We start from the raw sequence: 27885 nt of genomic DNA, 5'->3' as shown, positions 1-27885 counted from the left end.
GACGGAGAGCTCAGCTGTGGGCTGCATATTAAAAACACATTAAAGAAAAGAAATTCCTTGCATTCACATCTTCTGGCTGCAAAAGTAAAAAAAAAAAAAAAAAGAAATGGCACTAAATAAAAGACAATCTGCTCCGGACGCTACAGGAGTCAGTCTGGACAGTTGAAACATTGTGGTAATGGTGAAGTCTGCAACAAAAAACGGACCCAAAAAACAACAACAAGCAGGCTTCTAAATGTAGAAAAACGTGACCCTGAAACAGGCACCATCTTGGGCACCCTGGCACCAAAATCAAGAGGTAGGCTGAAAATGGGGCTCAGGCTTCTAAACACTGAGAACTCTCAAAATGCTTAAAATGCCCAAAAAAGAAGCCCTTCAAGTGGAGAGGATAACCGTAAACCTCTGGCTTGATATCTCTCTATTATTAAAAAAAAAAAAAATCCTGTGGGAGGGAATGACTAGGAGACGATACGTGATCTTCACGTTAAGATCACGGGAGACAAATAAAAGACCCGTGAGACGAAAGAGAATGGCCACGGAGCGTCTCGCGGGGATATAGAACATGAGATTCCTGCGAGACACATCCTACTTACAAGCGATATCGGAGCACGGCCAGCAAAAATATCAGTAGTGTAAAAGGCACGCGGCGTTTAAAGGACAATACGTTATAACGACTAAAAGATCGCATTAGTGCAAACAAAACGTTTAATTCCATCCATCCATCCTCTTCCGCTTATCCGAGGTCGGGTCACGGACCTCGGATTAAACATTTAATTGCCAGGTGTAATTGAAAAAATAGCAGGACAGAGTGAGGTCAGAAATAAAAGACAAAGAGCAGAAAACAAAGTCTTCACCTTACATCATCCATCCATCCATTTTCCAACCTGCTGAATCCAAACACTGGGTCACGGGGGTCTGCTGGAGCCAATCCCAGCCAACACAGGGCACAAGGCAGGAACCAATCCCGGGCAGGGTGCCAACCCACCGCAGGACACCTTCACATCATTGAATGCACAAAACGTAGATTTACACAATAATGGACCATACGCCATGAGAATCTGTTGTCCCGCAACAGTTAAAGCAACGACAAGTTTAATTTCAAAGCAAACACAATTCGGTCAGGTGTATATTGATGATCACAGAGAAGCGATCACAATGCAAGCAGCAGAGACACGAAGTGGCAAAAAGGACAGCGGCTGTTCAGGCTTTAAAATGATCGACGGGCAGCGCGACAGCAGTTGCCCCCCACTTCACAACGCAAGCAGCGTTATACGTCCTGAGATTTAACCACGGCCCGGGGCCGGAAATAAAGGACAAGTATTGTTTTTACAACATCACACGAGACCAGGCAGTGAGCCATCATTTAAAACAAGTCCACAGACATCTAACCTAGCAGTTGTTGGATTGCTGTTGGCAGACACGCGTCATGTGCTCCCAGCTCTTAAAACAATATCTGGTAAACCAAACAAGAAGCGAGCAGAGGGCAGAGCCCCCTAGATTTCTTTATATAAAACACTGGGGATAAAATAGTAAAGTAAGGCAAAAGAGGCTTTCCTAAAACGGTAACCCAAGGCTAACAAGACGAAATCTTCAATCCAGTAATGAGAATCCAAGAAAAAAAAAAGCCATTCATCAGAAAAAAATTAATCAAAGCGCTCCACAAACCACAACTGTCACCTTGAACCTCTGAGCCTAAGATATAAAGGGTTGGGGGTCCCTCAGTAGTGACAGCATGGTGGCCTCACCTCCTGATGGTTCCACTCTCAGAAGACAAGAAGCATTGGCAAACATAAATACACAGTACATACATCCATCCATCTTCCAACCCACTGAATCCGAACACAGGGTCACGGGGGTCTGCTGGAGCCAATCCCAGCCAACAAGCCAGGGACCAATCCCGGGCAGGGTGCCAACCCACCGCAGGACACACACAAACACACCCACACACCAAGCACACACTAGGGCCAATTTAGAATCACCAGTCCACCTAACCTGCATGTCTTTGGGAGGAAACCGGAGCGCCCGGAGGAAACCCACGCAGACACGGGGAGAACATGCAAACTCCACGCAGGGAGGACCCGGGAAGCGAACCCAGGTCCCCAGGTCTCCCAACTGCGAGGCAGCAGCGCTACCCACTGCACCACCGTGCCGGCCCACTACATACATATTAAATAAAAAACAACATATAACAATATTAACAAAAATGACATAAGAAAAACAAACTCATGGAAAATAATCATTCATAAGAAATAAACATAACCCATTGACAAGGCTTGATCCATAAGTAAAGCCACCAAGCTAAAGGCCCTGATTCAAAAGAAAGCTTGTAACACCCCCCGATCCCCCCAATCGCCCGATGTTAGTGCTGCACTTCTGTCTGATCTCTCATTCCATCTATCCATCTTCTAGCTGTAAATCCAGTCCAGAGTCCAGGGGACCACCGCCCGTTCTGGTGGTACTGGGTGTAGGGTAAGAACCGTCTGTGGATGGGACTCCAGTTTTGTTCCAGTCATCACTTTATATTACTTTATTGAGTACATCTCAAGTGGTTATTATGCCACCTCACAAATGCAAATTGAGGGGGAAATTCAGTCAAAAACCCCGGCTAGACAAAAAAGGGCTTTGTAGACTCTTTATGAAATATGATTTATTCTTCACAAAAAATGCTCTCCAATAACAATGAAGCTCCATGGAGTACAAAGGCAATTGGAGTGACCCAGAAAATAAGGTGATCCACTACAACCAAAAGTCCCAATACGAAATAACCCCCAACAAAACACATGTATACATAGATAAAGCCAAAAATAAAGAAAGATGCACATAATAAATAAAAGAATCAAAAATGAACAAAAGAGACATAAAACACGAATTAGAACCCCAGCCAGAGGAGGATTCCTGTCTGAGATATGACAGTCCATCAATCAAAACATTTCTATAAAGTGTCTTTTAAGGAGCATTAAGTCATCTCACAGCTATTCTATCAATCAACCTTTCTTTATTTCATTTAGCACTAACTGTGGGCCCATCTAAAGTGGTCTGAAATCTAAATAATTAACGTAGACCTCAGCATTAACATTTGCAGTGCACCATTTACTGGAAATTATTCTGTACTGCATGTAGAAATAAAATGCATTGTATTTGTCACTCCAACAGATCACAAAAATTTTTAGAATAAAATTCATTATTACAAAAGTTTGTGATGTGCCATTTATTGGAGTGGCAAATGCAATTTATATGTTTCTGTTATATGCCATTTGGAATGGGACTTGTAAAAGCAGAATTAATGATTCTGATGCACCATCTGTTGGAAAGACAAGTACAATGCATTTTACTACTCCAAATGTTTCTGATGCTCCATCTGTTGGAATTGCAAAATGCAATAAATGTTACTGCTACAAATGTTTGTGATGCTCCATTTGTTGAAATGACAGAATCCAATGCATTTTACAACTCCAAATGTTTGTGATGCTCAATCTGTTGCAATGACAAAATCCAATGTATTTTACTACTCCAAATGTTTATGATGCTCCATCTGTTGGAATGACAAAATGCAATAAATGTTACTGCTACAAATGTTTGTGATGCTCCATCTTTTGGAATGACATAATGCAAAGCATTTTATAACTCCAAATGTTTGTGATGCTCCATCTGTTCGAATGACAAAGACATAACAACTGGATGGACATACAAATACGCAGACACACAGATGGTTTTATATATACTTAAAAAACTTACGAACCAGTAGGCCGTGGACCTTAGTCTTGATCTCAGTTGAGAGCTTATGCATAATACGACCCATGAAATGGATGTGCAGGCTGCCACCGCCACTAAATTGCTCTTTGTGTCCATCTAATGGCAAGTAGCAGCATGGATATGTGCAGGGAATGACAGGAAATGAAGAGCAGTGTATGCATGTGGCATTACTTTCAGGAAAGCCCCATGGTGACCTCTGCCAACAGTGAAGCGCATTGCACAGGCCAATTATTTTCATTGCAAGTGCCACTCATACATTACACGCACAGCAGAAACTCATACAAGACCTAAATATCGAAGGTGTGGGCTTCCTTCATCATGTTATTGAGTTTCAGGTCCTTGGCACGGTGAGCGGCAGCGCGGCCACATGACATGGGTGACAAGACAAGAAAGGCCTCAAGAGAACATGGCGTGCCTCTTAGGAAAAGCACCACAGCAATATTGGGGTAGCAGTGAAGGACACTGCAGCGCCCTCCGCGGTGGGCTGTGATTCGTGAGAGGCGTATGGACCGCCTTTTGTCGGGGACTGAAGATCCAAGCGTTACTAGTTTGAACATAACACTTGCCGCTTATTATTAGGACTCTGTCTTTTGCTCCAAGGCACTCCATTCCTAATTCTTTGTCATCCGCTTCACAGAAAAGTTTCTGGGGGACCAGCAGCTGAGCTACGGGCAGCCCTTCACCATCACATTCAGTGGGAATGGTGGGCACCTCCTCCCCAGAAATGTGATGCTGGTCATCGCGGGCCCGGCAGCAATGGTGACAGCACATCTTCCCAGGCCAGAGAGTGTCCACTCTGCAGGGACCTTTGTCTTCAGGTAAGCGTCTTTATTGACCCCTTGTTTAGCCTACCCGCCAGCAGTAAATGGTCTGGATTTTGGGTAGACGGGAATCACGGAGTCACTCTTAATGCACTCTTAAGCACATGCAGGACTGGTACGTTAACTGGCAGAGGGTGAAAGTCTGCATCCCACCCAGAATCAGTTCCAACTTCCTGAGATGATGAAATAGGAAAAAAATAAAAGAATGTGTTAGATGCCCATGAGGCTTAACTTGCAGGTTTCAGATGGGAAGGTGTTTTGTCATGTGGGACTCTATTCTCACTTTCAGACTCTTTGTTACGTAGACGTGAACAGAGGACCCCAAAGCCCAACTCTAGCCCTCATATCTTGACATGCACCAGTCTGTCACAAAGATGAGGCTGCAATCTGCACCTCCACTTATGGTGACCATCAGGGCCGACTGCTGCCTTCCTCTTCAATCTGTAACTGCAAGCAACAAGAGAGAACATCAAAAACAAAAAAGCAGGAGAGAAGGTTCACACTTTTATTCCTGCATTATAAATGAACAATCCTTAATGAGCCCAAAACAGAAGCAAAGTAATGAGTGTGACGCGATGACACCAATACAACCTGGATGGATAGCAGCACTTCTTACTAGAAGCTTAGGCATCCGATATGTCCAGACCACCAAGTGGCTCTCCATCTTAGTAAGCCGACTGTTCTCGGATCCACCAAAGTCCTTGGAATGACGGAGAGGGAGACTCTTGGCCTCTGATCCAGCATACAGTGCATCCGGAAAGTATTCACAGCGCATCACCTTTTCCACATTTTGTTCTGTCACAGCCTTATTCCAAAATGGATTAAATTCATTTTTTTCCTCAGAATTCTACACACAACACCCCATAATGACAACGTGAAAAAAGTTTCCTTGAGGTTTTTGCAAATTTATTAAAAATAAACAAATTGAGAAAGCACAAGTACATAAGTATTCACAGCTCTTTGCCATGAAGCTCACAATCGAGCTCAGGTGCATCCTGTTTCCCCTGATCATCCTTGAGATGTTTCTGCAGCTTCATTGTTCAAGTTCAAGTTCAAGTAGGCTTTATTGTCACTTCAACCATATACAGTTAGTACACAGTGAAACGAAACAACGTTCCTCCAGGACCAAGGTGCTACATGCAACATAAATTTACAACATAAATTAACAGAAAAACTAAACTAGCTAACTAAGAGGCCTAGTTAGCTGGCTAGCAGAGACAAGACAGATTGACCTAACATAAATTACCTAACATGAATTACAACATAAATCAACAAAAACTAACTAACTATCTAAGGAAGACTTTACCTGTGGTAAATTCAGTTGACTGGACCTGATTTGGAAAGGCACACACCTGTCTATAGAAGGTCCCACAGCTGACAGTTCATGTCAGAGCACAAACCAAGCATGAAGTCAAAGGAATTGTCTGTAGACCTCTGAGACAGGATTGTCTCGAGGCACAAATCAGGGGAAGGTTACAGAAACATTTCTGCTGCTTTGAAAGTCCCAGTGAGCACAGTGACCTCCATCATCCGTAAGTGGAAGAAGTTCGAAACCACCAGGACTCTTCCTAGAGCTGGCCGGCCATCTAAACTGAGCGATCGGGGGAGAAGGGCCTTAGTCAGGGAGGTGACCAAGAACCCGATGGTCACTCTGTCAGAGCTCCAGAGGTCCTCTGTGGAGAGAGGAGAACCTTCCAGAAGGACAACCATCTCTGCAGCAATCCACCAATCAGGCCTGTATGGTAGAGTGGCCAGACGGAAGCCACTCCTTAGTAAAAGGCACATAGCAGCCCACCTGGAGTTTGCCAAAAGGCACCTGAAGAACTCTCAGACCATGAGAAAGAAAATTCTCTGGTCTGATGAGACAAAGATTGAACTCTTTGGTGTGAATGCCAGGCATCACGTTTGGAAGAAACCAGGCACCGCTCATCACCAGGCCAATACCATCCCTACAGTGAAGCATGGAGGTGGCAGCATCATGCTGTGGGGATGTTTTTCAGCGGCAGGAACTGGGAGACTAGTCAGGATAAAGGGAAAGATGACTGCAGCAATGTACAGCGACATCCTGGATGAAAACCTGCTCCAGAGCGCTCTTGACCTCAGACTGGGGCGACGGTTCATCTTTCAGCAGGACAACGACCCTAAGCACACAGCGAAGATATCAAAGGAGTGGCTTCAGGACAACTCTGTGAATGTCCTTGAGTGGCCCAGCCAGAGCCCAGACTTGAATCTGATTGAACATCTCTGGAGAGATCTTAAAATGGCAGTGCACCGACGCTTCCCATCCAACCTGATGGAGCTTGAGAGGTGCTGCCAAGAGGAATGGGCGAAACTGGCCAAGGATAGGTGTGCCAAGCTTATGGCATCATATTCAAAAAGACTTCAGGCTGGAATTGCTGCCAAAGGGGCATCGACAAAGTATTGAGCAAAGGCTGTGAATACTTATGGACATGGGATTTCTCAGTTTTTTTACTTTTAATAAATTTGCAGGAACCTCAAGTAAACTTCAACTTATTCATGTTGTCATTATGGGGTGTTGTGTGTAGAATTCTGAGGAAAAAAATGAATTTAATCCATTTTGGAATAAGGCTGTAACATAACAAAATGTGGAAAAAGTGATGTGCTGTGAATACTTTCAGGATGCACTGTAGGGCCATCTTAACATATGGGCACTGGCCAGGGGCCCTCAGGAGCAAAGGGGCTCACAATGTTTCTGATGTCTAATTAAGTTTCTGTTTAGCGATCAAAACTGAGGCCCCAGCACACTACTCAGCCCAGGGAGTCCTATGATGCTGTTAAGATGACCCTGAGATTCCAGCATAGCTTCTGGATGGATGGGATGATGGGAGGGTTTGAGCTTTTTTTATTTCCTGGACGTCTGCTGTTCTTGTTCTTCCTCAATGTACCTCTTGGACCAACGGGACGAGGAAGTGTGATGTCATGTCCAGGTCTCTCTTTGACCCATCATGTTAGGCACGACTTGTATCCTTGAAAGTTCTACCAAGTGGGCTTTTTGCTGTCACCTTTGGGTGGGTCACACTTGTCTTTAGTCCTTGTATGTCTATAATTTGTATATTGAGGGTCCCTATTTTGTAGTTTATGCTGGTGCTGATCTGGTCTTCTCGGAGTAGAACCACAGACACTTGGAATGAGCTACCAAGTAGTGTGGTAGGCAGTAAGACTTTAGGGACTTTCAAAACTCAACTTGATGCTTTTTTAGAAGAATGAAGTGGACAGGACTAGCGCGCTTTGGGGGGCTGAATGGCCTCTTCTTGTGCTCATTACAAGATCTTTAAAGTGGATTCTGAAAGTATGGAGACCCCTTTACTTTCTGCACTCTTCATTGTGTTGCACATTTAATATTAAGTGGATAAATTTGCCATTTTTGCCCATCGGTCTACACTCAATAACCCATAGTTACAAAGTGAAGACATGATTCCAGAAATTTTTGCAAATGTATTAAAAATCAAACAGTGAAATGTAGCATTCCTGTTCAAGGCCTTGGCTGTGGCACTCCTGATTGTACTCGGGTGCCTCCTGTTTGCTTGAGAAGTTTCTAGAACTTGATTGGAGTCCACCTGTGGCAAACTGCATGGTGTCACACCAACAAAGGAAAAAGAGACAAAAATAAGGTTTGGGGAAGCCCCCCCTCCGGTGGGTTGGCACCCTGCCCGGGATTGATTCCTGCCTTGTGCCCTTTGTTGGCTGGGATTGGCTCCAGCAGACCCCCGTGACCCTGTGTTCGGATTCAGCGGGTTGGAAAATGGATGGATGGAAGCCCCCCCCCCACCCCCCCATTTATAGTAGGTTGTTCTGGCAAGGCAAAGAAATTAGTCTTTTGAGTTCAAAACAAAAAACTGTTGCAGACGAGACAAAACGGTGGATGTAAAGCTAAACCAAGGAAATGAGGTCATCAGGCCCGGAACTGGAAGTGATGTCATCAGGGCCAGGTGGGATTTCCCGTGACTGGTCTGCAGAAATAAGGAAAAAAAAAGGGTTAATGCACTCCGCCCTCCTCTGGTCTGGCATGGAATTACCCACATTTGAGCCCTTTGGCTGCCTCCCATGCACACATGTGTGACATTGTTTAGAAAGGCCCACGTAGACCTGTGTATAGAAAGGTCCACAATTCACACTGCATGTCAGGACAAAAACAAGCAATGATCTCCAGGGGGCTCTCTGTAGACCTCCAGGTTAACATTTTGGTGAGATATGGAACAGGGCAAAGGGATCACCGCACCTGTAAAGCATTGAGTGTTCCCAGGAGCACAACGGCCTCAAGAATTGTGACATAATAGAAGTGTGGAACTGTCAGGACTCTTACTAAAGTTGGCCGTCTGGACAAATTGAATAACCCAGCAAGTAGGGCCATGGTCAGTAAGGTGATCAAGAATACAACAGTTACTCCAACTGAGCTTTAGAAGATGTCTGCTGAGAGGGGAGAACATGTTGGAAGGGGGGCCATATCAACAGCACTTTTGGTAGAGTGGCTAACTTCTGCTTGGAGTTTGCCAAATGGCATTTGAAGGACTCTGAAACTATGAGGGGCACGAATCTCTGGTCTGATGAGTCCAAGCACTATATCTGGTGTGATTATCCGACCGGGACGCCTCTGTACTAGAAGGACAAGGTGAGATGACTTATGACAGGTGCTATCTCCCCTGAATTGCTATTTGGCAGCCACCCTGGGGTGTAAGAGCCCCTTGGAGTCCCACAGGGCTATATGGGACTTGGTATTGGTCGGCTCAGCCCAACAGGGATGCCGACATGGGGAGCTGCAGAGCCCTACATTGGGCTTCCGCCACACCTGGGAGTAATTCCAGACCTTCCAAACGAGCCACCTGGACTTCCCCCAGGTGCAGCTTAAAAGGAGCTAGCTACCTCACAGACGTTAGAGGAGGTGGATGAAGCTCACCTACAAAGTGTGGAGAAGGAAAGGGGCTGCAAAGCCCTGAAAGATGGGGACAGTGTTATTACAGTGCTTGTGACTGTGGGTGTCAGTCCTTGGAGACTGCTCTGGGTTCCTTTCCCTAAATAAAGGGGGCTTTTGTTAGACGGAAATGGTGTCTCTGCCAGTTTGTGTCAGGCTGGGGTGGCAGGTGTGCCCCTGGTTTCCACACTGGTGAAGACCAGGTGCTGCTAATCCCCTGCCTATTACTATCCCTAAAGTGAAGCGTGGTGATAGCATCATGCTATGGGGATGCAGGGACAGGTAGACAAGTCAGAATTGCGGGCAGCCAGTTACAGAGAGGACCCTGAAGTGCATGCCACCTGAGACTTGGGGCAATGGCTCACCTTTCAGCATGTCATTGACCAGAAGCATACAGCCAAGACAACACTGGAGGGGCTTCAGGATAAATCTCTGAATATCCTTGAGTGACCCAGCCTTAAACCCCATAAAACATGTGTGGAGAAACCTGAAGATGGCCGTTCACGGACGCTTCTCATCCAATCTAACGGAACTTGAGAGTATCTGCCAGGAAGAATGGGATCAACTGCCCAAATCCAGGAGTGCAAAGCTTGTAGAAACTTACCAAGAATACTCAAAGCTGGAACTGCTGCTAAAGGGACTTCTACAAAGAAGTAAATTAGGGATCTGAATACTTTTAGGAATAAGAGATTTCAGTTTTAGATTTTTCCATCAATTTGAAAACCTTTTTGAAAACACATTTTCTTTTTGTCATTATGGGTTATTGAGTCTAGATTCTTCTTCTTTTGGCTGCTCCCGTTAGGGGTCTCCACAGCAGATCATCTTTTTCCATTTCTTCCTGTCCTCATCATCTTGCTCTGTCACTCTCATCACCTTCATGTCTTCTCTCAGCTCATCCATAAACCTTCTCTTAGGCCTTCCCTGGCAGCTCTATCCTTAGTACCCTTCTCTCATTACACTCATCATCTCTCCTCTGCACATGTCCAAACCAATGCAATCTCGCCTCTCTGACTTTGTCTCTAAACCGTCCAACTTGAGCTGACCCTCTAACATCCTCATTTCTAATCCTGTCCATCCTCGTCACATCCAATGCAAATCTTCACATCTTTAACTCTGCCACCTCCAGCTCGGTCTCCTGCTTTCTGGTCAGTGCCACCGTCTCCAACCCATATAACACAGCTGGTCTCACCACCGTTCTGTAGACTTTCCCTTTCACTCTTGCTGATACCCGTCTGTCACAAATCACTCCTGACACTCTTCTCCACCCACTCCACCCTGCCTGCACTCTCTTCTTCACTTCTCTTCCAGACGCCCCGTTATACTGTACTGTTAATTCCATTGAATCAACATCTTCTAACAAGGTTATTGAGCGCAGATTAACGAGCAAAAATAACAAATTTCTCCATCTACAATGAAATCTGCAGCAGAATGAAGTGAGCAGAAAGTGAATTGGTCTGAAGACTTTCTGAATCCACAGAGTCTATCTGACCTGACGTGTGGTGCGTTTTTCCAAGTACTTACTTTGTCATAATATTCAAATCACACCAATCAATTTTTTTAAATGTCCACCCTCAAGTCGGCAGGAAAGTGAAAAGCTAATCACTGGTGGTTTCCTTTTTTTTTTTTTGATAGACTTCATGAGGATGAAGTTGGCATACAGGAGGCTCCTTTATCACCTCAGGAATTTCGTCAGATCCTGTCCAACCTCACAGCCATAAAAATAAGTGGCACCGGAGGAAGCAATGGTAGGTAATGCCTGGCACACCTAAGGGAGCGTCTTCTGTTCTGCACCCTTCTGTACATCTCTGTTAGTTTGGCCTTCATGGGTTATTTCACCCCATGATTGATCGTCTTTGGAAGCAAGCTAATTTTTTTTTAATTTGTAATAATGGTTCACTGCAGTGGGCTGGTGCCCAGGGGTTTGTTTCCTGCCTAGCGCCCTGTGTTGGCTGGGATTGGCTCCAGCAGACCCCCGTGACCCTGTAGTTAGGATATAGCGGGTTAGATAATGGATGGATGGATGGTTCCATGAATCATTCCAGTTGCAGAGAAGCCAACTCTGAAACCGAAGGGGGGAATGATAAAGTGACGCACCAGAGTGAGGACCTGTGGCTAAGGCACATCGGGTGACTTCATTCCTATTGCTGCAGCATCTGAGGAACTCGGCTGTGTGAATTTTTGAACTCGGATGCTTTGTGGTATGAGACCAAAGTAATTCACATGGTGGCGAGGATGGGACAGGTGGAGTGTAGTGGTGACACTGCACAGAAAAGGTGACCAGAGACGGAGAGAGAGTTGCAGTGACGTCACCAGGATGTGTCCAGAGCTGGGTTTGGTGTGGCTGACTCTGACAAGGAGGCTGATTCTGAGGGCCATTAGAATTCGGTGCTCGTCGGTTCACAGCAAAGCTGCCAGCAGTTACCTCAGTACAAATCTGCAACCATTAGAGGGCTTATGGCACCTGTAGGTGAGCCCATGGCAGGACATCGGTTAACTGGAGACTCTAGCCCCCTTATTAAGAAACATGAGCAAGAGAAAGTCTGCTTTGGGGTTGTGTGAGACATGCAGAACCAAACAGGAGATATACTCAAGCCAGAAGCCCTGATACCCTTTATTCCAAAACTATTATTTTTTAACTCTGACATAACTATTAAACAGTCTCAAATAACTCTAACAAGAACTCTCCAGATTGGTAAGAACAAAGGAGAATATTTTATTAACTCTGGAAGGAAAGGGAGGAGCTGAAATCACAATTAAGAGCTTGCAAATGGGGCTCTGTGAAGACTTTAATGGTCCCCTCAGGTGACTGCAGTATTTGCCCCTCTTTTCTTTTTCCTCTTAAGTTCTCCATATTTTGGTCAACCCCACCACTCCCCGGTGTGTTGCTTTCTTTCTTTTTCATTATCCTTATGCTCACCATAGTCCTGTCACTCAAGTATTGACACCTCTTTATTTCATTAAGCTCTCTGAGGTGACCAGTCAATCAAATAGGTGACATACAATCGTGGCCAAAAGTTTTGAGAATGACCCAAGTATTGGTTTTCACAAAGTTTGCAGCTTCAGTGTTTTTAGATCTTTTTGTCAGATGTTTCTATGGTAGACAGAAGTAGAATTATAAGCATTTCAGATGTTTCAAAGGCTTTTATTGATAATTACATGACATTTATGCAGAGTCCATATTTGCAGTTGTTGGACCTTTTTTCTTTTTCAAGACCTCTGCAATTCACCCTGGCAGGCTGGCAATCAACTTCTGGGCCCAATCCTGACTGATGGCAGCTCATTCTTGCATCATCAATGCTCGGAGTTTGTGAGAATTTGTGGGTTTTTGTTTGTCCACCCGCCTTTTGACCACAAGTTCTCAATGGGATTAAGGTCTGGGGAGTTTCCTGGCTATGGACCCCACATTTCGATGTTTTGTTCCCCAAGCCACTTAGTTCTCACTTTTGCCTTATGACCCAGTGCTCCATCATGTTGGTCACCAAACTGTTCTTGGATGGTTGGGAGAAGTTGCTCTCAGGATGTTTTGGGCCCATTCTTTATTCATGGATCGGGAATGGCAGCAGGCGGGTGTGAGTTAGGCGAAGACTTTTGGACTGCTAAGGACTGCGGGGCTCAAGTCATTTTCTCGGATGAATCCCCTTTCTGAATGTTTGGAACATCTGGAAAAAAGAAAAGGTGAGCAGCGCCACCATCAGTCCTGTGTCATGGCAACAGTAAAGGATCCTGAGACCATTCATGTCACGTGAGGTTGCTTCTCAGCCAAGGCAATGGGCTCACTCACAATTTGGCCTAAGAACACAGCCATGAATAAAGAAAGGGACCAAAATATCCTTGAGAGCGACTTCTCCCAACCATCCAAGAACAGTTTGAACAATCAGAAAGGGGATTCATCCGAGAAAATGACTTGAGCCCAGCAGTTCTTAGCAGTCCAATCCCAGAATATCTGTCTGTCCCTGACGTTTTTCTTGGCTTCTTTGCCACCCACCAGGCCATCCTCCAAACGTCTTCGCCTAACTCACACCCGCCTGCTGCCATTCCTAGTGAGCTCTGCACTGCTTGTGCCCTGATCCCGATCCGTGAATAAAGAATGGGCCCAAAACATCCTCCGAGAGCAACTTCTCCCAACCATCCAAGAACAGTTTGGTGACCAACATGATGGAGCACCGGGTCATAAGGCAAAAGTGAGAACTAAGTGGCTCGGGGAACAAAGCATTGAAATTTGGGGTCCATGGCCAGGAAACTCCCCAGACCTGAATCCCACTGAGAATCCTCAAGAGGCAGGTGGACAAACAAAAACACACAAATTCTGATTCTGCAAGAATGGGTTTCCATCAGTCAGGATTGGGCCCAGAAGTTAATTGACAGCCTGCCAGGGCAAATTGCAGAGGTCTTGAAAAAGAAAGAAGGGCCAACACTGCAAATATGGACTCTGTGCATAAACGTAATGTAATTGTCAGTAAGGAAGTCAGTAGATGGATTGGGAGAGCATGGGGGGGGGTGTCATGAGGTCGCTGGAAAGGGGTGTGTGACACTCCCAATGTCTCAGCAAAAGGACGAAGGTCCAAGTCTGTGGAGTCCTGGTGTTTTCTGTTTGTGAGACATGGATGCTATCCAGTGACCTGAGACGAAGACTGGACTCCTTTGGTGTCTCTTCATGGAATCCTTGAGTCCCGCTGGTTTGACTTTGTGTTGTTCATGGAGTCCCGATTGAGGCACATGACCTGCATTGTGAAGGAGCGTCAGTTACGGCACTGTGGCCATGTGGCGTGTTTCCCCGAGGACGATCCGGCTCGTAAGATCCTCATTGTTGGGGACCCAAGTGGCTGGACCAGGCCAAGGAGTCGCCCATGTAACACGTGGCTGTGGCAGATAGAGGGTCATTTCCGGAGGGTGGAATTGGACCGCGTGTCTGCCTGGGGGGTTACCAACCGGGATCCTGAGTTGTTTTGTCGTGTGGTGGGTGCAGCAATGCACTGTACCAGTGCCTGCTCCCCAACTTGACTGATTGTCATTAAAAGCCTTTGAAACTTCTGAAATGCTTGTAATTGTACTTCAGTACACCATAGAAACAAACATCTGACACAAAGATGTTAAAACACTGAAGCAGCAGACTTTGTGAAAACGAACACTTCTATCATTCTGAAAACTTTTGGCCACGACTGTAGGTGGTCTCCTAGGGAGCCGTCATCTGAGGGATGGCGTTTATCAAGCTCCCCCCCTCTCCCACCACACTATGAACACTGAGGATTGCTGTTTTAATAACTCAAGAGGTGTGTGCTGCTGACACCGAGGACCCCCGAAGGTCCTTGAATTCTAATAATCCTTTTTGGCCACCGGGGGGCAGCAGTTATGTAACTGAAGTGGGGCTACGGACCGTTCCACCCCTCCACCCGCCCTGTGGAGTCGTTTTGGTAACTCAAGGGGTGCGCACAGCAGTCACATGATACCAACTCCGACTCCTTCCATTGTTCTTCTGTTCTTCATACTTTGCCCACCATAATATTGACTCTTCTCCCTGCTTATCGTTCTTATCTTCAACAAAGTGTCTCAGTTTCATTTTGACTTCCCTCTCATTTCTTGTCCTTTCACTCTCTCAGTGTCTGTGACCGTAATTCTGATTCCTCTTGTGCTCTCCGCCGTTTTGTCACCTCAGTGTTGACCCTTTTATTATGTCTTGCTCTTACAGGGTGTGCTTGGTTCTTCATGGTTCTGCCATCATCCTAATCTTAAATCTCTGTGTCCCAGTCACACTAAGGCAAGCTGCCTGAAATCTGGGACCCACATATTGCCCCCATCTCTCTCTCTGTCCACTAATACCCGCTCATGCAGACGTTCATTCTCAATGAATCCTCTTTCCTCACCTGCAGGTAGTACCTGGCTTTCTGAAGTGAGCCTGCTCTCCGCCACCCCTGGTCACTTTCCTCCAGCCCTGTGGGTAGAGGAGTGCACTTGTCCCCAGGAGTACACTGGCCGGCTTTGTGAAAAGTGCGCACCTGGGTATAAACGGGAGATCCTGAATGGCGGACCTTCTGGCCTCTGCGTGCCATGTACCTGCCACCAGCATGGGATCTGCGACCCTGACACCGGTAAGTCTTGCCAGCTGCTTCTTCTTCTTCTTCCTCTGTCAGTTAACATGTTGGAAACGTAGAAAGGAAAGAAAACTCCAACCTGGTTTTGGAATAAGTGGCAAATTAATTAATTAAGGGTGGGATACTCAAAAGGGATAACATAGAAGACCTAGCAGATGAACCTCCTCAGTGGGTCTTAAACACCTGTCCACCTGCTGGGATGGTTTGCTCCCTCAAACATCGCCATAAAGCACCTAAGACCACAGCATCTCCCACTTCCTAATTTTTGTGAATTTTCCCTTGGGATTAATAAAGTATCTATGTATCTATCTATCCTCCCTCTGCTATTCTCTCTCTCTTTCTCTCCCAAACTCCCCACTCCCCCCATTACATTTTTTCTGTCCCGCTCTGCACTCCGTAAACCTAATTTTGGGACTAAACCTCAGAATCTGTGACACATTTGTGGCTAAACCTCAGAATCCCTTCTGGAGTCAGGGGCTGCCTCTTATTTGATCCTGGGACACAAAGTTAGACTTCAGAAATGGACAGAAAGTCCTTACTGTTGCTTTCTCTATTCCAGCAACAGCGCATTCCTATTCAATAAAACCCCTTCTGCGATTCTCTGCCCCTGGCACTGCTGTCCTGGCCTCGCCCTGCTCAGTCTCTGTTCAGTCAGCGCACCCAACAACCCTGGCATCGTCTGAAATACCTGCCCTCTAGTGACATACTGAGGCATTGCATATTTCAACTGGCATCACCTCTGTCAGACTCATGCTGGCACAGAACACATACAGGGCATAAAACCAAATGAACCCTCCCCATGCCAGTCCAGCTGTGGTACCTTGTCTGTTATATAGTGCCTTTCCTATCTATCTATCTATCTATCTATCTATCTATCTATCTATCTATCTATCTATCTAATAGCGCCTTTCACATATCTATCTCTCTGTCTATTAATCTATATATACATCTCTCTGTCTGTCTTTCTTGATGTTTATCCATTTATTATATAGAGCCTTTCAAAGTTGTATATTATCTATCCATCTATCTGTGAAGCTACTATAAAATAGATGGACAGACAGGAAAGGCACTATAGTTAAATAGCTAGATGTGACAGGCGCTATAAAATAGATACACAGATAGACAGAAATATGCTATATAATAGATAGTTAGAAAATGTACTATATAATAGATGTATGGAAGGATAAGGATAGATAAGTATGAAAGGAACTATATAATAAATGCATTGATAGAAGCAATAGTATATAAAAAATAGATGTACTGTATGGTTAAATACCAAGATTTGAAAGGTACTATATAATTGAATGATAGTAAAGGTGCTATATAACAGATATGAAAGACACTATATAATAGATATTGTGAAGCCACTATAAAAGATACTGTACATAGATGCGAAAATATTATACAATAGATATGAAAGTTAAGTGGATATTATTACATACTGTAGTACCTTTCATATCGATTATATACAACCGTTTATATCTATTTATCTACAGTACCGCTGATATTTATTATATAGTGACTTTCTTATCTACCTAGCTCTAATATAGTGCCTTTCAAATCTGTTATGCATAGTGCCTTTCCTATCTATCTGTCTCGACGTCTGAGACAGCTATGGAGACTCCTGCTGTACTTTTTAAGTAAGGAATTTTTTTATTACCTTCAACCCATTATTTCCATCCCATTAAATTTATTAGTCAAGGCGCTAAGAAGGGGCGGCACGGTGGCGCAGTGGGTATCGCTGCTGCCTCGCAGTTGGGAGACCTGGGGACCTGTGGTTCGCTTCTCGGGTCCTCCCTGCGTGGAGTTTGCTTGTTCTCCCCGTGTCTGTGTGGGTTTCCTCCCACAGTCCAAAAACATGCTGGTTAGGTGGATTGGCGATTCTAAATTGGCCCTAGTGTGTGTGTGGGTTTGTGTGTGTCCTGCGGTGGGTTGGCACCCTGCCCGGGATTGGTTCCTGCCTTGTGCCCTGTGTTGGCTGGGTTTGGCTCCAGCAGACCCCCGTGACCCTGTGTTCGGATTCAGCGGGTTGGAAAATGGATGGATGGATGGATGGCGCTAAGATGTGAGACATTCCCTTTTTTTTACTTTACACACCGTACACGCCGTCCACTCTTTTTCCACGCGCCCCTTCTCGCTGCAGTCTGTTTCATGAGCCCTGTAGGTGGCGCTATCCATTTGTGTGTACACAAGCTCTTCTAATCGGTGTCACATAGGAGTTTGAAATGATGTACCTGGACATTGAGGAGTCTATTAAGGGGGGGCGGGGGCCATGCAGTCTCCACTTAGAAGGCGCCCCTGTTCCAAAGCAGCAAGGTGTACGAAACGTGAGTTGTGGTGAAGCACTCTATGTTCAATAAACCGGGCCTTTATATAGCGCCTTTCTTCCTCTTCAGAAGTATTGTACAGGGAAAACAAAAGAACTGCATCGAGGTTAGCATTTCCTTCCTTCTTTGTTTTCTCGGTTTTCCAAGTCCCGCATCTTCTTTGGGAAGGCCCGCCATGTAACAACACGGCAAACTGATGAAGGCAGTCAAGTGACAAATCACACGGCCGCTGACTTCAGCCATATCGCCACGGTGGGCGTTGTAAACGGTGATCGCCGAAGAAACCCCAATTCCTCTGTTCATCCAGAGCGTCCTAGACAGGCGCAAAACAAGAAGGAAAAAGGCGCTGGCTGCCATCAAATGTGACCTAGTTAGGCTGACAGCTCTTCAAAAGTCACCCAAGACGTGCTGCTGAAGACGAGAGCCGCGCGGCTGTCAGCCTCAAACCCGCTGCGGCCACTTATTATTGCTGAGGCTCATTGTTTTCTATTGTGTTGGGGGTACAAATTTAAGAGAAAATGTCAAGCAGTTCTCCTGTCTCGCTGACAGCTCGACGCTGCTGCAATGCGCCTTTTCTCATTTAACCATTTTCACATGAAAAGTGACACGCTGGCTTTTTATCTGGTGATACCTGAAAACCTTACGGAGTGGTAGCGCCGCAAAAAAAACAGAAGAAGGTCAGTAAAGTCTCCAGCTTGGCGCCTTGAAACTTTAATACAATGTTTATCTCGGCTGCTTTAAGAGCGCTTTGATTGAGTGCTCTTCGGTATCCTCCGCATTTCTTAGTGAGACCGTAAACAGGGCAAATGGCTTGGTGTGCACTGCCCCCTGCTGGGCACTTGAGGTACTGCGGCAAAGTGAGCGCAGTTGGAGTCGTGAACACTGACCTTAATTGAGGCAAGTGAGGCCTGCAGTTCTTTAGACGTTGTCCTGGGGTCTTTTGTGACCTCTCGGATGAGTCGTCTCTGCGCTCTTGGGGTAATTTTGGTCGGCCGGCCACTCCTGGGAAGGTTCACCACTGTTCCATGTTTTTGCCATTTGTGGATAATGGCTCTCACTGTGGTTCACTGGAGTCCCAAAGCTTTAGAAATGGCTTTATAACCTTTACCAGACTGATAGATCTCAATTACTTCTGTTCTCATTTGTTCCTGAATTTCTTTGGATCTTGGCATGATGTCTAGCTTTTGAGGTGCTTTTGGTCTACTTCTCTGTGTCAGGCAGCTCCTATTTAAGTGATTTCTTGATTGAAACAGGTGTGGCAGTAATCAGGCCTGGGGGTGGCTACGGAAATTGAACTCAGGTGTGATACACCACAGTAAGGTTATTTTTTAACAAGGGGGCAATTACTTTTTCACACAGGGCCATGTAGGTTTGGATTTTTTTTCTCCCTAAATAATAAACACCATCATTTAAAAACTGCATTTTGTGTTTACTTGTGTTATATTTGACTAATGGTTAAATGTGTTTGATGATCAGAAACATTTTGTGTGACAAACATGCAAAAGAATAAGAAATCAGGAAGGAGGCAAATAGTTTTTCACACCACTGTAGAACCCAATAGGCGGGGGTTCACGCGCGCCCCTCGAGAAACGCCCTCTGTTTTGCTTGTCGCGGAACGTGAGTTACATACTCTGTGTGTCTAGGGGGATTTCAAGGGGGTCGAGGGAGGCTCCCTTTGGCGTCTGGAGTGCGGTCCCCTTGAATTACCAAAACGGCGTCCCTCGCTGCCCGTAGCGCACGTATAGCGGAAAGCTGAGGCGCGCACGTTGCTGAAGTTACATAAACGCCGACCTCCCCAACTTGCCCCCCCACAGTTGTCCCTTAAATGTCATCTTGGATTTTGAGGTCGGGGGTTGCTGAGACTCTCCCGACTTAGCGATTCTGACAAGTGGGGCATTCTAGTTGAAACTTCCTCCTTGGAATTCGGAAATTCCGACTTCCCAGTTCAAATTGAACGCAGCATTAATGGTGAGCTAGTCTGCACAGCTGGTCTTATTTTAAAATATTATAATATTGATTTTTTTTCTTTTTTTTTTGCTCAGAAATGGCATCTATAAGCTATTTTACAATGTGTGCGTATTCGCAAGACATGACTCAATACTCAGCAACTGTGTTGACTTGGAAAATGGACGTGTTCAGTACAATTTAATGCTTTTGTTAAGGCTTTACTATAAAATTAAAGGACTGCTTATATTTTTTGTAAAATATATAGAAAATGGCCAACTTTAGAACATAATTTTGCGTGGCAAATGCATAGATGGCGTGATTGTGAAGAAGTAACTTCGATTTGAAAAATACGATCATATCGTGTAGTGATTACATCTTGCCTGAAGGGGGGGGGGGGGGGGCTGAATTGCCTCGAAAGCTTGCATATTGTAATCTGTAACTTCTCACCACATCCATAACGGGTAACGCGGTACAACACCTTAGTACTACGAACCTTATCGTGCAGAACGGCATTCCAAATGAGCCAATACTCCCACCTGCTGGCAGGCACCGGAATAGCGCGACACGGCCCTACCTAATTAAAACCAATTAGCCCTTCACTGAGCTTTTATTGCACGTTTTAAAATTTCCATAACAGTATTAAAGATGAATTTTTATGAAACAATCCAATAAAAAACATTTAAAAAAAGATTGCTCTGTTGTTTAGATTCACAATAACTCTCCCCGAGTGTAAAGAGGCACATCAAATAAATTCGTACAAATTAAAATACAATTCGGCATAAGGAGCGGGATGTTAATCAACCACACGCGGCTCATAAATAACTCAAGTGAAGATCACCCCTGCATGCCCGAGGATCTATGTACTGTATAACTGATTAGGAGCGTAAACGTTAAAAATACACGTGTAAAAAACAAAAGGCATTTAAGGACAGCACTTCGCGGAGTCACCAGCCCTACTGTGGTAATCACAGACTGCACGCACAATGGCGGCCCGTGGCAGGCTTGCCATTTTCAGATGGCTGTTTAAGTGGGTTGCTCAGCATGCTGGTTGGTCCTTCATGTAGGGGCTGCAAAAACATCCCTCCGTGCTGAGCTGTCAGCGTCGCTCCCAGAAAACACACTGGAGCCATAAAAATAAATGTCTTCATTGTAATGCGCTGTCTTTATTAACTTCCACACCTAATTGAAAATGACTTAGAAGTCAGGCAAACTCTCCTTCTGTGATGCCCGGCTTGCCCGCAGCTGGCACACTCCCTCTTAAAACCCGGGACATCGATAGTCGTAAACCGAGTTGGACTGAGCCATGAGGACACAAAACAGCAAGAGTAGGTGTAACAAAAGTACTCAGTGCTTTTATTATTCAATCAATGCCAAATAAGTCAAAAGTGCAGTGCCGATTGTTTCACGGAAAAATGAATTCATAATCCCAAATGAAAACCGTGTCCATGTGGAGGTTAAAATCAACAAAGGAATCCAATAAATTAGGTAAAGCACGTGGTTTAAACAGACTCGGGATCTCTCATGAGCCACGGTGCTTCCTTCTCAGACTGACGTCGCCTGTTCTCACCTTTATTGTCCGCTGGCACAGAGCTGTCCTCACGTATGGGCACAATGGGCACTGGCCGGGGGCCCACGATGTTTCTGATGCCTATGTATGTTTCTGTTTTGCTATCGAAACAGGGGCCACAATGCACTCATTTGCCTGGGGGTCTATGAAACTGTTAAGATGGCTCTGACTTCTACAAAGAAGTGAATTAGGGGTGTGAATTCTTTTAGGAATAAGAGATTTCAGTTTTAGATTTTTCCATCAATTTGAAAACCTTTTTGAAAACATGTTTTCTCTTTGTCATTATGGGTTATTGAGTATAGATTCTTCTTCTTCTTCTTTCGGCTGCTCCCGTTAGGGGTCTCCACAGCAGTCACCCTTTAAATTGGCTGGTGTCCTCACCTGCTATCCCTCAGTGCCCACCGAGGACCCCACGAGCGTTGCTCCTTCCTCCTGCCACCATCCCTCAGCCTTCAGCAGAAGGAGCCCACTAGGAGGGGTTTGTCGTTCCCGCTCCTTGGTTGGAGTGACCCTGCCCTTCCCCAACGTTTCCACACCACCTCTGTCATGGCCCTGCTCTTCCTCTTCTTCCTCTTTAACCTCCCGCTTTTCATTTTTTCCTGATCTCTCTCTTTCTCCTCTCTGTCCTACTTGGGCTCCTTTCTGGGCTTCAGTGGGCACCTCACCCCAGCGAGCTAATGAGGTGATCAGCTGAATCGCACATGTCAACATGAGAACGTGGGCACTGCCAGTTCTCCCATCAACACCCCAGGGCCACTTGCCCACACTACCACATGCACCTAAGCCCACCCAAAACCTGAGCTCACTCCTTTCACTAAAGACCTGCGCACTGCCACGGACCACCAAACTGGCATCACCACAACCTCACGCAGTTGGTTCTGACAACCTGGACAAAGAAGATTCCATACCTGGCAATTGAAGAGCAGTGCTATCTGCTGTGCCCATGTGCCACCCGCTAATCTTAGTTAAAAACGTGCTTAAAGTCTCATTTCTAATATTCTCATTTTTCATATATATGGTGGAAAGTCTTCACTTTCGGCACATGTTATTGTGTTGTAGATTTCATTTTAAATGGAGAAGTTGGCCATTCACGCCCTTCAATTTAAACCCGATAACCCATCATGACAAAGTGGAAACATCTTTTCAGAAAAGTTGGCAAATTCGTTATTGCGGCGTCCAACACTCGTGATGATTTGAGCCGCAGCAGCCTCGTGCGGACCCTGAAAACCGCAATCGCGAAACTGAAGTGTTGTAGTTGAGTGGTGGTGAGACCCCAAATCTATACATGCGTACTACTTTTGTAAATCTGCTCTTTTACTCTTATGGGGGGCCTCTTCTCAGTTATGAATTAGAACTGCCAGGCAGGCCCGGCCTTAGGCATAGGCGAAGTAGGCGACCGCCTCCTTGGTCTAATTTTCACACATTTCACAGAGCTTCCAGGGGGGCTCCGCCCCCCTCAGGGGGCCCCTGGACCCCCTTTTCGCCTAGGGCCCCATAATACCTAAGACCGGGCCTGTGCCAGGGTGGGCCGCACTTGCAGAGCTGGCTTTATTAAATACATGGAGATGCACAGCCATCCATTACTTTCTTCTTCTTCTTCTCAATTTCAGGAGTCTGCCAGTGCTGGGACAACACCACCGGGCCTGATTGTGAGCGCTGCTTAGACGGCTTCTATGGTGACCCTTCGGCGGGAAAGCCCTCGGACTGCCAGCTGTGCCCATGTCCAGGCCAGTCCAGCTGTGCCATTATACCTGTGAGTGGGGAACTGGTCTGCACCAACTGCCCTTTGGGACAGCGAGGTAGGCCTTTAGCACATGTCATTGAGTTTGTTAAATGAATTTGCCTTCATTTTCAACAGCACTTGGCATCATCAGAAGATTCTAGAAATGGATGTGGCGCTATTTCTTACCAATGACATGCACTCCACTCCAAACGTATGGACCACCTAGATCTGAAGAGTTTCGCAAGGCAAAATACTGACCTCAGGTCTTTGCTCCTGTGAGACCCTTAGCAATATGGCAGTTGTGATTGTGTTAAAGTTTTAAAAGACAAATGGTGGACTGCCATGGACTCGCACCGCAAACCATCTCAGTTCAAAGATCTGCACTGTGGTGAGCGGCTGGTGCTCAGTCGCAATCCCTCAAAATCGGAGAACTAGTCAGCAGCTCACCTATAGCTTCTGGGCATTGTGAGTGGGGCACTTCCTGGAGACGTCAGTTGACCGCTCTCTGTGCCAGCCCCCCACTTTTTCTGCCCGCCATCACCATTACGCTTCACCCATCCACATCACCAAGTGAATTTCCATTCAGTCACGCCATGAAACATCTCAATTGGAAGATTCGGTGGTCAGTCGAAAACATCTGGCTCAAAAGTGTCTCCTTGACAAGTGAGCCAATAAGAGAAGTCCTTCCTTTAGTCAGCCAGGCAGAGAACATTTTGGAGCAGATATACTGTATATAAAATATATCTACTCTTTGTCTTTTATTTCTGGCCCCGGGCATGGTTAAATCTCTTGGCACAAAGTCTCGTCTCGCGGGATGTAAAAGTGTCTCTCTGAAAAAGTCACGTCTCGTCCCAGGATTGTGTTATTATAATAGAGAGAAATTAATTTTAGCCCAGAATCAGCCAATCAAGTGGAAGCCATAGTAGCGGTAAAATGTTTTGGGCCTTGACACAAATGTTGTGTTTTGCAAACTTTGCTGCTTCAGCATTTTCAGATTTATATTGTAACAAGGGTGCTATATAGGCGCCTGACCTGACACCTGACATCTTCCCCGTGACCCCCACAGGCACAACACAGTCCCAAGTACACCAACCCAAAACCAAAGAAATATCCTCCACTCCTCCCAGGCAGCTTCGTCGTCGTCGTCCTCCTCCTCCTCCCGACTCTTCCGCCTTGATTAGTAGCTGGAGGATTCCTTTATAGCCCACCCGGAAGCGCTCCAGGTGGTAATTGGCCTAATCAGACTGCACTTCTAGGTGTGGCTGCTTTCTAGCCCACACGGGCTGCCATGCAGCTCCCCCTGGCGGTGGCCACGGAGCCCAACAGGGATGAGCTGCAGTGTAACATAATTGTGGCCCCGATGCACCCCAGGGGGGCTGCTACCAAGAGTTCTGGGGGGGATGTAATGTGCATCCCATGGCTGCTCCCCCGGATCCAGTGCCAAGGGGGCATCCTGGCCGGGCATGGGTCCCGGCCGTCAGCCACAATATATAAATTCACCTTTCATTTGATTCTTTGAGGACTTGATTCTCAAGCCAAGTGTTTTTTGTTTGCTTTTCATTATTTTCCTTCACCTTGAGAGGCGTTGTCTGCGCTGTTCAGAAGCAGCATTCACTCAACCAAGGTTTAGGCGCCTCATTTAGCAAAAGCTATGAAGAAGATACTTCTTCTTCTTCTTCTTTCGGCTGCTCCCGTTAGGGGTTGCCACAGCGGGTCATCTTCTCCCATATCTTTCTGTCCTCTGCATCTTGTTCTGTTATATGAAGGAGATACTGTTAAGGGCCTTTGTAATCCAGATGTTGCCAGCTTACAGCTGGCCAATGGCAGTTACGAGGGTGTGTAAATCTGAGAACTGAGATGGCTTGTGATGTGTGTGAGTCTATGACAAAACACTTGGTGTAGTCAGCAGGATTTTGCACTGTGAAGGGGTGAAGTATGGAAGAAGTGGTGCTGTGGAGGACAGTGATGTGAGTGAGTGAGAGCAAGAGCTCAGCTGACAGCACCAGTAGTCACTCCGATTGCAGTGTACTGAAGCTGTATCTACTCAACCAAGGCCAGAAGTCTTCCTTTAGCTAAATCTATAAAGAAGCAGTTTCTGATGACCATTGTAATCCAGATGTTGCAGGTTTGCAGTTGACATCAGAAGTTACCATGGTGTAAATCTGAGAAATGAGATGGTGTTTGGTGTGTGTGTGAGTCTATGACATAACAATTTGGCGTAGTCGGCAGGATTTTGCATTGTGAAGGGGTGGAGTGTGGTGGCAGAGGTGCTGTGCAGGACAGTGCTGGGTGAGTGTGTGTGTGTCTGAGACACAGAGAGAGAGAGAGAACTCACGTGACATCACCAGGGAGCGCGCCACTCACAGTATTCAAATGCAAGGCTGGGAGTCCTCAGCAGCTTCTTATGACCATTATAATCTAGATGTCACGGTTTTGCAGTTGCAGTTACCCATGTATAAATATGAGAACTGAGATGGCTTATGGTGCTTGTTATTGTGTGTGTGTCTATGACATAACACTTGGCGTAGTCGGCAGGATTTTGCACAGTGAAGGGATGGAATATGGAGGAATACAGAGGGGCTGTGTGTGTGAGAGAGAGTAACAGAGAAAATGAGAGATCTCAGCTGACATCACCTGGAAGCACTCCAGTCACATTACTCAAAAGCAGTATCTGCTCAACCAAGACTGGGAGTCCTCAGCAGCTTCTTATGACCATTGTATTTCAGATGTCACAGTTGTGCAGTTGGCCACCAGCAGTTACCAATGTGTAAATCTGAGAAAATGAAATGGTTTGTGGTGTGTGTGTGTGTGTGTGTATGTGTGTGTGTGTGTGTGTGTGTGTGTGTGTGTGTGTGTGAGTCTATGACATAACACTTGGCGTAGTCGGCAAAATTTTGCACTGTGAAGGGATGGAATATGGAGGAATATAGAGGGGCTGTGTAGGACACTGGGGGCTGCGTCGGATAAATCATATTATGTGATATCATCCATCCATCCATTTTCCAACCCGCTGAATCCGAACACAGGGTCACGGGGGTCTGCTGGAGCCAGTCCCAGCCAACACAGGGCACAAGGCAGGAACCAATCTCGGGCAGGGTGCCAACCCACCGCAGGACAAACACAAACACACCCACACAACAAGCATACACTAGGGCCAATTTAGAATCGCCAATCCACCTAACCAGCATGTCTTTGGACTGTGGGAGGAAACCCACGCAGACATGGGGAGAACATGCAAACTCCATGCAGAAAGGACCCAGGAAGCAAACCCAGGTCCCCAGGTCTCCCAACTGCGAGGCAGCAGCACTACCACTGCGCCACCGTGCCACCCATTATGTGATATCATCTACTGTTAAATTCTGCTCCATACTTGTAATATTTCTATTGTACTATCATATTGTATGGAGGATGACTTGTGTTCTGTTCTGTGTATTGTATTGTATTGACCCCCTTCCTTTTGACACATCACTGCACACCCAACCTACCTGGAAAGGGGTCTCTTTTTGAACTGCCTTTCCCGAGGTTTCTTCCATTTTTATTCCCTACTAGAGCTTTTTGTGGGAGTTTTTCCTTGTCTTCTTAGAGAGTCAAGGATGGGGGTCTGTCAAGAGGCAGGGCCTGTTAAAGCCTATTGCGGCACTTCTTATGTGATTTTGGGCTCTACCAAAATAAACTGTATTGCATTGCATTGTGTGTGAGAGAGAGTGAGAGAGCTCAGCTGGCATCACCTGGAAGCACTCCACTCGCAGTGTTCAAAAGCAACATCTGCTCAACCGAGGCCGGGAGTCCTTCTTTAGCTAACGTTATAAAGAAGCAGCTCCTGTGGACTGTTGTAATCCAGACATTGTGTTCTGGATGGCCACCAGCAGTTAGTACAGAGCAAATCACAAACCGAGATAGCTTGTGGTGTGTGTGAGTCTACAGCAATACACCATGAAGAGAGTATCAACAAAAATGCAAATGACTTTTAAACTACTAAAAAATGAAACCAATTTAAAAACTATCATTGGAGATGGATTCCAAGAAGCATAATAACCATATTTTTTAATTGCAGGAATCTCTTTAGAAAATTAGATCGATTTTAGAAACAAAACATAATCACAATGTTGTGCAGATCTCGTTGCCATCGTGTGACATCAGGAAGTTGTGTGTTGTGACCTTTTCACCCAGAATGTATTTAAGACTACGATGTCCCCCTACTGGACTTCTTATAAGATAACTTTGTGGCAGTAGAGTTTGTCTTCTTCCCGATTTCTATCAGGGCTGAGGGACTTTTTGTATCTTTACTTTGACTGATATTTCTGCTTTGTTGTTTTGGTTTCATTTTGACTTCCCTGCTTTTTTTTTTGTCCATGCTTGTCTCCTGGGGCCTCATGTATAAACGGTGCGTACGCACAGAAATGTTGCGTACGAACCTTTCCACGCTCAAATCGCGATGTATAAAACCTAAACTTGGCGTAAAGCCACGCACATTTCCACGGTAACTCATTCCTTGGCGTACGCAATTTCTCCGCCCGGTTTTGCAGACTGGCGGCACCCAGTGTCAAAGCAGTGCTACTGTTCCTGTGTGATCACCCTTTCATTCTTAAATCCACATTCCTAGCGCGGCTTTATAAATACACTGAAATTAACTGCATATTGTTTATTAGTGTAATGCATCTGATTGTAATTAACCTGCAGCAATATAATGGTCCAGGGAATAGCCATAGTATTCCAAATACCATAACT

General features: G+C 45.8%; 1 protein-coding gene across 1 annotated transcript in view; it reads left to right on the top strand.

The window, feature by feature from the left end:
- The window catches only part of lamc3 (laminin, gamma 3), a 232446-nt gene that overhangs the window by 130111 nt on the left and 74450 nt on the right, over nt 1-27885 (top strand). Inside the window, exons 10-13 of the mRNA XM_051932256.1 lie at nt 4391-4571; nt 11137-11253; nt 15376-15590; nt 23045-23233. Of these exons, the coding sequence (XP_051788216.1) occupies nt 4391-4571; nt 11137-11253; nt 15376-15590; nt 23045-23233 (702 nt within the window). The remainder of the gene's footprint in view (nt 1-4390; nt 4572-11136; nt 11254-15375; nt 15591-23044; nt 23234-27885) is intronic.

This window comes from Erpetoichthys calabaricus, chromosome 9 (assembly GCF_900747795.2).
Source record: "Erpetoichthys calabaricus chromosome 9, fErpCal1.3, whole genome shotgun sequence".
Taxonomy (NCBI): domain Eukaryota; kingdom Metazoa; phylum Chordata; class Cladistia; order Polypteriformes; family Polypteridae; genus Erpetoichthys; species Erpetoichthys calabaricus.
The sequence above is the reverse complement of the archived record's forward strand: the minus strand, read 5'-3'. Positions and strand labels throughout refer to the sequence as shown.